The following is a 12,910-nucleotide window of genomic DNA, read 5'->3' on the forward strand; positions in this document are numbered from 1 at the left end:
TTTAATAAACTTGCTATAATAATTGGCAAACACGATGAACCGCTGAGTAGCCTTAAGACCACATGGTTGTGGCCAGTTGAGGATTGCTTCCACCTTGAGAGGATCCATTTGGAGACCAGTGCCAGAGACAAGATAGCCGAGGAAGGGCACTTGAGGACGTTTAAAGAGACACTTATAAAGTTTACAATACAGGGAGTGATCACAGAGACGGGAGAGGACAGTCCTGACGTGGCTGCGATGAGAGCGCAAGTCAGCTGAGAATACCAGGATGTCGTCCAGGTAGATAATCACAGACTGATAGAGAAGGTCTCTGAAAATTTCGTTAACAAACTCCTGGAAAACTGCAGGGGCATTGCAGAGGCCAAAAGGCATCAACAAATACTCATAGTGCCCATCTCGAGTATTGAAGTCTGTCTTCCACTCATCTCCTTTACGAATGAGTACCAAATTGTAAGCTCCTCTGAGGTCAAGCTTGGAAAAGATCTTGGCACCCTGGATGCGTCAAATAAATCTGTAATGAGAGGAAGCGGATAACGATTCTTGATCGTTATTGCGTTAAGGCGATGGTAATCGATGCAGGGTCTTAAAGAACCAACTTTTTTCTTGACGAAGAAGAATCCGGCCCCTGCAGGAGAGGAAGATTTTCGAATAAAACCCCACTGGAGGTTTTCAGAAATTTACTGAGACATGGCTCTGGTCTCTGGTAAGGATAGAGGATATACCCTACCCTTAGGAATGGTTTTAACAGGAATGAGCTCGATGGGGCAGTCCCAGGTACGATGCGGGGGCAGACTCTCTGCAGTAGATTTGCTGAATATATCTAGAAAATCCAAGTAAGGTTCCGGAAGCGTAGATTTGGAGGAAAGTGAGAAACAGGGTAGGTGAGACGGTGGTTCCACTTTAGAGAGACTGCCAGAAAAATAGGAAGCACCCCAGGAGGATACCTGGGCATGATGCCAATCAAATTGAGGAGAGTGAGTTCTCAGCCAGGGTAAACCCAACATAAAGGGATTGACGGATTGAGGAAGAACCAGGACCTTGATCCACTCGTGGTGAAGGACCCCTACCTGCAACCGGATCGGACTGGTGATACAGGTGATGGAACTGATACTGACATGGTTACCATCCACTGCGGTTAGTACCAAGGGTTGAGGCAACTGATAAGAGGGTAAATGGAGTTTGGACATGAGGGTGGCGGATATGAAGTTCCCTGCGGATCCAGAATCCACAAAAGCAGAGCATTCCAGGGAGACATCCGTAGTTTTAAGGGTAACTGGCATCAGGAAGTTGGAATCCATGAGAGAACAGGGAGTATGGAGACTGGATCCTAGGACAACCTCCCTTTTATCACCTAGGAGATGGAGTTTCCCGGCCTCTTAGGACAGGTCAATAACAGATGACCGGACCCCCCACAATACAGGCAAAGATGGTTTTTAATCCAGCGTTCTCTTTCGTCCCGAGAGAGACAGGAGCGTCCAATCGGCACAGGCTCCTCGGCCGGAGGAACCAGCGATTGAAAGCGAGGAGCTAACCGGAAAAGTCGACGGCCTTGGTTTTTCTCCAAAGAACGTTCCTGTTGGCGAATGTCCACCTTAATGCTAAGCGACACTAATTCATCCAGACTAGCAGGAAGGTCGTGGGAGGCTAGTACGTCCTTGATAGCATCGGATAACCCCTGCCAATAGGCAGCTGTCAAGGCTTCATCGTTTCATCCTAACTCAGAGGCAAAGGTCCGGAATTGGCCGGCATACTGCCCTGCAGAGAGGGATCCTTGCCGGAGAGCGAGTAAACTTGAGGCAGCAGAAAACACTCTGCCCGGTTCATCATATACGTTGCGAAAATTCCCAAGAAACATAGAAGAATTGTGAGGAGACATATCGTTCCGTTCCCATAGAGGAGAGGCCCAGGCCAGAGCCTGTCCGGAAAGGAGGGAAATGATGTATACCACCTTCGCTCTCTCAGATGAAAAGTTCTCCGAGGCATGTTCGAACTGGATAGAGCATTGGTTTAAGAATGCTCGACAGCCTTTAGGATTACCGTCATATTTTTCAGGGGAAGGTATACATAGGCTCCTAGGAGTGGCGGCGTCAGCACTGGGAGGAGGTGCACCTAGAGGGGTATGGAGGGGTAGCCTGGGGAGGATTCAAAGGGCCTTGCAAAGCCTCCAGATGGGATACTACCCCTTGGATATATTGGAGAAGTTGCATCTGGTTAGCCTCCTGCTGATCCACCCGTTGAGCCAAATGATGAAGGAGATCTCGGGCAGAGGGTTCCCCGGTACCATCAGTCATGGCCAGAGTATACTGTCAGGCTCAGCTGGAGTATGAAGATATTGAAACTACTAACCGTTATTGATGCCACTGAACCAGCGGGTGCGGAGTCTAATGTGCCCCTGGTTTTTACCAGGGACCCCGCAAGGGGGTTTAGGCTTAGCTGCGCAGGGCACGCAGTTTGCGGTCCCACTGAACAGTTGCCGGTGCAGTAGTAGAGGAGTCAAACGGTCCGGGTCAGAGCCAATCAGAGCAGACGGAGCCAAAGGACAATCCAGAGAGAAGTCAGACAGGACAATCGCGGTAACAGAACGGGACAACCAGAGGAAGAATCGTCAGCAAGCCAGGTCACAACGGAGAGGAGATAGCAGGAGAAAAGTCAAAGTAACCGGGTCACAACAGGGAGGCACTATAAATGGAGGCACTAAAGCTAGAGGCAGGAACACTGATACTCTGGCGCCCTAATGGCACCAGAGTGAGTTTTAAATAGGGGCCAGACACCAGTGATTGGCGTGTAGGAGGGCGGTCTGACCGCCGACAGGAAGCGTCCTGTTGCCTAGCAATGGGACGCGTCAGAGCGCCTGAGCCCGGCAAGCAGAGGACGGCCGGGGATGCCGTGCCTGTTGCTTAGCAACCAGGCGCTCCTGGCTGAGACTATCAGGCGGCCGTCCCTGCACTGGAGGAAGAAAGCGGGGACGACGCCTGACACTCCAAACCCAGTCCAGCCCATCTGACCGCCAAACAGAGATGAACACGTTTCCACTACTCCACAGTCCAGTGTCAGTGTGCTTTATGCCATTCCATCTTGACACTTGGCATTGGTCTTGGTGATGTGAGGCTTGCATGCAGCTGGTCAGCCATGGAAACCCATTCTATTTAGCTCCCGCTGCACAGTTTTTGTGCTTACATTAATGCTAGTGGAAGTTCAGAACTCTTCAGCTATGGAATCAACAGAGCCTTGGCCACTACGCACCATAGCAGTCGTTGATACCGCTCACTTTGTGGCTGAGTTCCTGTTGTTCCTAAACGCTTCCACTTTCTAATGATATCACTTATAGTTGACCGTGGAATATCCAGCAGGGATGAAATTTCACGAACAGTGTTATTGCAAAGGTGACATCCTAACACAGTACCATGTTTGAAGTCACTGAGCTCTTCAGAATGACCCAGTTTGTATCACAAATGTTAGGAAAGTAAGACTGCATGGCTAGGTGCTTGATTTTATGCACCTCGGCAACGTGTCTGATTTAAACTAGGCATTTCGCCCTGGCGGCTTCCTCAGGGAGAAACGCCAGCGTTTCTCCCTGAGGAAGCCGCCAGGGCAAAATGCGTTGGATTGTGGGTCAAACTCACTGCACGCTCTTACTGGACTATTGCAATATCTATATATCCTTACATTGTGGACTTTAAAACCGCTTGATTAGCGGCAACACGTCAAGCGCATGCGCACTATCACTCTTGGAAGACCGAGACTTCCGCCCAGCAGCAGGACGCTGAAGCGTCCCCACGGCAACTAGCCTCTACAGACGGGAACAACCAGCTAAACGGATGATGTTGCCAGCTTTGCTGTAGCTCTGTTCTACTAAAGGGTAAGTCTGAATACCAGACTCCACTTCTGGCTTTATCCAGAGTTATATCTGCATTATCTCTTGATTAAGGATCCACTACGAGATTTACAACTGTTTACCAGCACACTAGTGGACTGATTCTTTACAGCCCTGGAAACTGACTATTTGAGGAATCGTTTTCTATGTTATTCGTTCACAGGCCTGTTTAACTGTGGACATTTACATCCTGGACAATAACACCTCAGCGCTATTACACCAATTGATGGACTGCACTTTTGAATAGCAGAGGTTGGGAATTATCTGCTATATTGTAACTGTATGCAAGTTACTTCACTGAGTTGCAACTCTCTGTACCTTTATGTACTTCAATATATGTTTATTTTTATGCTGTCTTACAAGCGCCCAGGGATCTACTAATACTTCTGTTAACTCACAATTTTGCCTAAGAACACAGCCATGAATAAAGAATGGTACCAAAACATCCTCCAAGAGCAACTTCTTCCTACCATCCAAAAATAGTTTTGTGATGAACAATGTCTTTTACAGCATGAAGGAGCAACTTGCCATAAGGCAAATGTGATAGCTAATTGGCTCGGGATCAAAACATGGAAATTTTGGGTCCATGGCCAGGAAACTCCCCAGACCTTAATCCCATTGAGAACTCGTGGTTAATCCTCAAGAGGCAGGTGGACACATAAAAACCTACAAATTCTGCCAAACCCCAAGCATTGATTAGGCAAGAATGGGCGCACACCAGTCAGTATGTGGCTCAGAAGTTGATTGACAGCATGCCAGGGCAAATTGCAGAGGTCTTCAAAAAGAAGGGTCAACACTGCAAATATTGACTCTTTGCATAAACTTAATGTAATTAGCAATAAAAGCCTTTGACACTTATGAAATGCTTGTAATTTTACTTCAGTATACCATAGCAACATCTGACATATAGGTCTAAAAACTCAGCAGCAACAAACTTTGTGAAAACCAATACTTGTGTCATTCTGTTAGGCTGACGGTCTGATCACCAACCCACAGAACTAGATGGCGGAGGTCTTCACCTATAGCAGCCGCCTTTCCCTCAGAGCTTAATGTGCTCACCGGTACTAGGATGACCCCAGGACTTAACTCCAGGTTGTCAAGGTACCAATGAGGGCCAGTTGGATCCTGGTAGTTTAGCCGGGATTGGCGTGACTTCAGCTAGGGGCGCGGAGTCTAGCAAGTGAAAGGTGTTCGCCAGTGATTCCCGCAAGGGAATATGGACTTCGCGGCTTCCACTTGCAGGTCGCGGCCCCCTAGGGAACCACAAGAGAATGAGCATAGGATTGGGTAGGTAGTAACTCACGGGAAGTTTAGAAGATGTAGAGCCTCTAGAGAACTGTAGCCATTACTACTTGCAACCAGAGTTAGAGATGAACAGTGAAACGCCACTAGGGAATGGTACTAGAGATGATCTGTAGCGTTGTCACTTGGAAGTGATTAGCAGGAATAATGCAGCGTTGCCACTCGGAAGTGGTATTTGGAAGAAATGTTCTGCATCGTTGCCACTTGGGAGTGGTTAGATAGAGAATGTTCTGCAGCTTCGTCACTTGAGAGCGATTAGCAGAGATGGTCTGCGGCGTAGCCACTTAGAAGTGGTTTGTAGGAATGGTCTGCAGCGTAGAAGCCCGGAGGAGCTGGAACACTGGAATGCAGAGTAAGGAACTCCCAGGAGCCAGGAATGAGAAAACACAGGAGCTGCTTCCAACACAGGAGTCATGGACTGACTGAAAGAACCAGCTCTGAGTCTAGAGTAGAAGGGCAATATATAGGGCGATTACAATTAGGCAGCCAATAGAGGGCAGCAGAAGAAGAGAAAAGGTTTGGAAGTTATGCGCATGTGCATGTGCATTCTGCTGGAGGGACACAGGACAGCAGCTGCTGCAGCTTAGGTAAGACAGGCTGGCGGGGAACGGAGGGGAGAGCAGTGAGAGCGCACAACGGCTCCCGGGAAGGACACAGCGGGAGCCCGGCATGTGACACAGGTGCAGTGTGGGTTGGTAATACAGGCCTGTAGTGGCAGGCCAGGAGGCAGTGGGTAGTCAGACAGTAGCCGAGGTCAAGGGTCACAGGCAAGCATAGTAGTCAATAATCACGTCAAGGGTCAGGGTCCAAGAAACAGGCCAAAGGGTCATAGTCATGAGCAAACAGGTAGAGTCCAAAGTCCAGGCAGGGGTCATACACAAGAAATCCAACAGAGTATCCACAGGACAGGGTACTAACAGACAAGAGCAGGTCAGCAAGACTGGGTCAGAAGCGCTATAACCGGGCTTAGCCTCCCTGCCTTAAATACTAGCATCCACCAATCAGGGCTTAGCCCTATAACAACACTCAGGAGGAGACTGATTGATAGTGGCCAAATTAATCAGCCCGCAGTCTTGCAGAGGCGCACCCGGCTGTTCTGAATAGCCGGGGCGCAAGCGCTGTCATTTTGGCGTCCGGCCGTTGCCCTGGCAGCGGTCGGACCAAGTACAGGAAGTGACGTCCCGGTCGTCATAGCGATGGCCGGGACGACAGAGAGGGAGGAGGAGAGTCGCAGCGGTGCCCACAGCCACGGCGGCTCTGTAACACATTCTCAAAACATTTGGCCATGAATGTAGCAGATATCGATCCAAAACTTGCGAGGTCGAATATTTTTCCAGAAATTACATTTTGCTTTGTTTTAAGATCTGAACTTGTGAGAAACAGGTTCGACTCAATACCCCAAACTTTCTCCAAATCTGAATCGCTCATCTTTTTTTTGTTAAAATAATACAGTAGCAAGAATGTGCAATTGTAGAAAATATAGTTATGATAGTATTTTTATTTTATGTAATTTTCCTTTTAATATGGGTCCCCCTTACTAAGGTACATACAGTATATTACATAGATAAGGTTTTTGTATCTTGCATTTTGTAGTATGTGTCTAATGGCAGAATAACTCTTAATTAACTCTATTTTACAGCAAATATTCATAGCAATGTCTAGATCATTCAAATATAATTTATATTTAAATGATCTCGACATTACTATGAATATTTGCTATAAAATATAAAAAGAAAGCATTGGTGATATCTTTAAAACACTGATTTATCAAAGTGAAATGAGTGCATAAAAATACAATAATGCCACAGTGTCATGTCATTATATTGACTTCTTATTGGTCTAACAGATCTGGACGAGTGCAGACAGAAGAATCCAAGAGGATCTCTCTGCAAAAATAGCCGTTGCATAAACACAGACGGATCATTCCGTTGTGTGTGTAAATCGGGGTACACACGATCACGTCACCCACACATCTGTATCCTACAGAGGAAAAGATAGCTTGGTCGCCACAATCAGCAGCAAACCTCCAGCATGCAGCCCACCGAACTGAAGTGCCTCAAGAAACTATAGTTCTATAAAACCTTGAGATATGAGTGAGACAAAAATACAATGTATGGTAACCAAGATTTGTAAGATAAGAAAGCATTGAGATCTATTTTGTACAGTACAGTACAGCTTTATGTAACATTCAGTCTCATATTCATATTATCTAAATATTTATAAAGGGGGATCTGTATACACCCTTCCTGTACAGACAAAATGCTCTACAGTTATATTCAAATCAATATGTTTCAGCAAAAAAGGAACCACAGTGTGTGCAGGTATCTATGTAAGTATATATGTAAATACAGGTATGATCTATTATCCAGAATGCCTGCAACCTCAGCAGAAGGGTTTTTATGTAATTTGGAGCTCTGGACCTAAAATACCTTACCTTATTTAAAACTTGCATATGTCTTTCTTCATACTGCCCCAGCAGAAACTTCACTCTTTATTAATTTGTGTAGGGGTGCTCCTCACAGTGACTGTAGGAAAGGTGTTAAGTGATCAAGTCTGTGCATAATATATCATTACTGAGTTGCAATAATTATTTACCTTTATTCCCTTTCTGACTTTCAGAACTTTATGATAACAAGTCTCTTGCAAATAAAACACACACACACACACACACACACACACACACACACACACACACACACACACACACACACACACACACACACACACACACACTATATACTCAAGCTCCTTTTTATTGTATTATTTGTGTGACTTTAAAGTATTTCATATACTGACAAATAAATATATTTATTATCATATTACATTGTTATACTTTGTTATACAATGAATGGTTTTTGTTTACATTTCTCCTTCTTTATATATGCATAGTTCAGACAGACAGGTTAATGTGTTTAAATAGCAAAGTGTTAAATAGGACGACACTTCTCCACACAATCTCATGGGTGTCTGCATCTACAGCATCTGCTTCATAATTTGCCTGAATCAGCCCTGGTATATATACTAGGTTTTACATTACACCTTTAGCTCTTTAACCTATTAGGGCAAAAAAGAGAATATATTAAAAACAATTAAACTACTGTGTCTTATTATTACAAAAAGCATTGAAATACAATAAATAATAACTCAATTTGTATATGAACCATGCAATTCAATGAAAATTAAATAATAATGATAACTGTTAAAGTAAAATGATATAAAGAAAAATAACAATGAACATCTAAAATAACATACTGAATGGCAAAAGATAAAATAATGTTGCTGATAATATATGCCTAGTAAAAACAAACAATAATATTTTTTATTTTTTAATATAAATAATTGCAATCAAACAAAATTCTCAACAATATGAAAGCAGCTATATTGCTCCCACTCCGCCTTTTAAATCTGTTCAGAAATTTTATGTAGCAACTTGATTTTGCCAAGATGCAAACCTGAACCTTTTAGCTTGATTTACTCCAAACTCTAAGGGGGGTATTCAATTGATGGCCGAGATATTACCGTATTAACGGTAATATTTTTTGAGCACGGGGTTTTCAGCGGTCCCGCCGTCAATTGAATACCCCCCTAAAAGAGGCATAAAGTGTTTAGGACGCATATGAAAAACTTTTTTCTTTTTCTTAATTCAATGATCAGGTTATATACCCATACATCTCAATGTAGTAAAATCCTTGCTGTGTTATTCAGGAAAGTGTCAATTTCATGTGTTTTTGTGGTCAAATATTAACCATCATAACTCTGACTTGCGGCTTACTTATTGTAGGCCACATGGACAAGATAACACATATACAACATGCAATGAATTGCCTGCTAGGATTTGAATTCTATTTTGTGGCCAAACAGTTGCTCAGCCACATTGAGGAAAACATTGCACATATTAATATTCATACAGATAGATCATACCCCCTTTTTTAGTGTTTACATTGCTTTATCATTTCTATTCTTTGGTTTGGTAAGGGCTAGTTGTTGCTTAAGGTTCATTGTCCTTTAACATCATACTTGCCAACTCTCCCGGAATGTCCGGCAGACTCCCGCATTTCGAGTGGGTCTCCCGGACTCCCGGGAGAGTGTGGCAATCTCCCGCTTCTGCCCGCATTAGGGCCAAAATGAATCGCGACATTTGGCCCCGCCCCCGCAGTCAAATGACGCGTTTTGCGTAATTACATCGTGGGGCGGGGCCAAAATGCCGCGATTTCGGAGCCCCGTCCCCCGCACGCCCACCTGCAACAGAGAGTCTCCCGGACACCAACTGAAAAAAGTTGGTAAGTATGTTTTACATATGATTTTAATTTTTTAGGGAGATTATCCATGTATCTTTATCACATTGTAAAATTGACCAATATTTGTTAAACATGTATCCTCTATATTTATTATGTTTGTTGTAGCCCATAATAAAATGGCATCTTGTATGGATTTGTTTGCTTCTGGCGGTTTTAAAACTTTCAACAGCATCCTTGATGGCAGCTACTCTCACCCTGACACAATCAAAGCCTAAATTAGGGTTGTCCAACCCGCGGCCCGCGGGCCGCATCCGGCCCAGCACGCCTGTAAATGTGGCCCAGAAGGAGTTTTGGTTGTGACAAGGGGGCAGCACTGTTAATGAAAAAAAAATCCTGCAAGAAAAAAAAAAGAAAATACTTACCTTGCGGTCATGTCAGCTGGTACTCCGGCTCCCTCCCTTGTCTCCTCCTCCGTGTGGTGCTCGCAGTGAATGTCGGGCGTGATGTCATCACGCCCAACATCCATTGTGGAGCGCAGCACAGAGGAGTCACCCGCGCGAGAAGAACAATCAGCAGCACAGAATTGGAGAAAAGAAGAGAAGAGGACAGGAGAACAAGCCGATTAAAAGGTAAGTTAAGGTTTTTGTTTTTTTATTATTTCAAGGGACGCTGACCAGTGAATAAAAGTCACCTGGTCCTGGAGCATCATGGACCTTATCTCCCTGCTACATACATCTACTTGTAATACTAATGGGGCATTATATATTATTCTCTTTGGCCCATTATAAGTTGTTATCCCTTAACTAACATAGTGGTGTAATTAGCAAAACAGGTCACAATTTGGGGTCACTGTGATGTATATGTCAGGTACCGCAGGCCTGGTCAGGGCACCCTGATATACAATGCCTGGCTTAAATGCACTTTATTGATATTGCATCGAAACAATACAAAAAGTGATTATAGTATAATAATTAGAGAGGATTTTTTGAACAGGGCGATTGAAAGGTAAATATAGGGGGATTTGAAAAAAAAGTGATATATATATATATATATATATATATATATATATATATATATATATATATATATCACTTTTTTTCTCATATATATATGTTAACTATGTAAATGTTTTCTATGGTTTTTTGGATGATCAGCTATCGTTATTGTTAGTGTATCTTATGTGCGGCCCAAACCAACTCGTCATCTTCCAATGTGGCCCAGGGAAGCTAAAAGGTTGGACACCCCTGGCCTAAATAAACAATTATCCCCAAGCTAGGTAAAGATCCTTCTGGCTGAACCAATTATCACAAATATTCCTGCTCAATACTGACCTGAAAATACTTTAAAAAGTCCTGGCCAACAGACCGAACCACTGTCCTGTCCAGACAAGTGCTAGATACTACAAGAAAAGTGATCAATATAATACATTACATCTTGGGGCACTAATTCGATCATTCGGCCTCCAATACCATCTCTATGCTGATGGCACCCAAATCTATATCTCTTCCCCTGACCTCTCCTTCTGTACTATATCGTGTATCCAACAGTGTTTCTGCTATCTCCACATGGATGTTCCAATGCTACCTAAAGCTCAACATGTCCAAAATATAGCTTATTATCTTCCCTCCTGCCAGAGTCACCACCTGCCCTCAAATCTCCCTCACTGTCAATAACACCACAATTTCCTCAGTCTCCCAAGCACGGTACTCTGGTGTCACACTTGACTTCACCCTCTGCTTTATTCCTCACATCCAGACTCTCTCCCAGTTCTATTGACTCCACCTTAAAAACATTGCCAGAATGCTAACAAAAATCTTATCCATTCTCTCATCATCTCCTGTCTTAATTATTGCAACCTCCTGCTATCTGGTATTCCTGACATCCATATAGCCACACTTCAATCAATCCAAAATGCTGCTGCAATACTGATTTTCCTCTCTCATCGCTCCACATCTTCTGCACCACTTTGCAAATCCCTAAACTGGCTTCATGTGTCCTCCAGAATCAAATTCAAATTACTCACCCTTACCTACAAAGTCCTCAACAACACTACCCATGCATACATCTCAAATCTTATATCAAAATAATCTTTATATCTTTGAAAACCCATCTCTTTTTTAGAGGTGACCTTATCCCTGATAACACTATTCACACTAATGCACCCTCACAACTGTCCCAATCTCCTCTCTGAGCCACACTCGCTCCTCTTGTTTCACCTGTGCCCTCTTCCCTTTAGAATGTAAGCTCTCTAATGAGCAGGGTCCTCCATACCCTTTGTTTTCATGTCTCCACTCATTTTGTCTTCCTTGTCTGTTCTTGTTTTAGGTATGTCTTGTTTAATGTATGTCCTTGTCTTCCCTACTGTACGGCGCTGTGGAGCACTGTGGTGCCTTACAAATCTACGATAATAATAATAATTATAATAATAATAATGATGATATGCCTCTTAGTGATGCAGATGATACACAGAGTAGCCTGCCACTATCCCAATCTCCACTCTGAGCCACATTTGCTCCTCTTATTTCAGCTGTGCCCTCTTCCACTTATAATGTAAGCTTTCTAATATGCAGGATCCTTCATACCCTTTGTTTTCATGTCTGCATTTATTTTGTCTACCTTGTATGTCCCTGTTTTATGTATGTATTGTTTTCCCTAATATACGGTGCTGCGGAGCACTGTGGCGCCTTACAAATCTATAATAATAATAATAATAATAATAAAAATTGTCTCTTTCTGATAGTTTTGCATAACACAATAACTACACCTTATACATTACGTCACTCACAATTCCTAACAAAAGAACAAACGTTATGACTGAGACAGTAGATGGCAGTAGTGCTACATCAAACAACTTATAAAAGTTTAACAAAATGCAATAATGTCACCAGATGTTTCTTATCTTTAGCATAAAAGTTAAATCTTTGACTATTTCAGTGCCTTAATCCTATACCGGATACTGACTGACTACTAAAAGCATTAGGTCGTAACATATAGTGATAAAGAGTGTGTTTTCTATCAAAATATACCAACATATTTATGTTGTATTTACATGTGTTTTCAGAAAATATAACAATAATAAATAAAATTCTATGTCCCCAACATTGGTCACAGGCTAATTGGTAGAATGTAGCTCATTGATACGTTTTATCAATGAACTACAGCTATTGGTGTGCTGGCGCTTGGGGTTCTACAAACACCAGCATAGTCAAACAGTTTATGGCTAGAACCAGTAGTGCCACACAAAAAAATGCAATTCTTATTTTTAACTATTTATTGCCATAATACCGACTGGGCACGGTTGTTTGGAAGATGGCTAGAAACACCAGGGCTGATTTTTCCAAGGGGACCAATAAGTTTTTGCTTACCCAATTTCCCTAGTATGCCGAACAGTGGTACCCCATGCTATGGGTTTTTCTGTCAAATTGTGCCTGGCCCAGCCTATTTAAAAATAAGAAAGACATAGTTCATCATCATCAACTTGATGATGAATAGTGTT

At 43.3% G+C, this 12,910-nt stretch overlaps 1 protein-coding gene across 1 annotated transcript in view; it reads left to right on the plus strand.

Annotated features, from left to right (window-relative positions):
• The window catches only part of LTBP3 (latent transforming growth factor beta binding protein 3), a 211,923-nt gene extending 203,930 nt beyond the window's left edge, over positions 1-7,993 (plus strand). The window contains exon 25 of the mRNA XM_075188765.1: positions 7,023-7,993. Within this exon, the coding sequence (XP_075044866.1) occupies positions 7,023-7,174 (152 nt within the window). The 3' untranslated portion in view covers positions 7,175-7,993. The remainder of the gene's footprint in view (positions 1-7,022) is intronic.
• The last annotated feature ends 4,917 nt before the right edge of the window (positions 7,994-12,910 follow it).

The sequence above is a fragment of the Mixophyes fleayi genome, chromosome 10 (assembly GCF_038048845.1).
Source record: "Mixophyes fleayi isolate aMixFle1 chromosome 10, aMixFle1.hap1, whole genome shotgun sequence".
In the NCBI taxonomy this organism is placed as follows: domain Eukaryota; kingdom Metazoa; phylum Chordata; class Amphibia; order Anura; family Limnodynastidae; genus Mixophyes; species Mixophyes fleayi.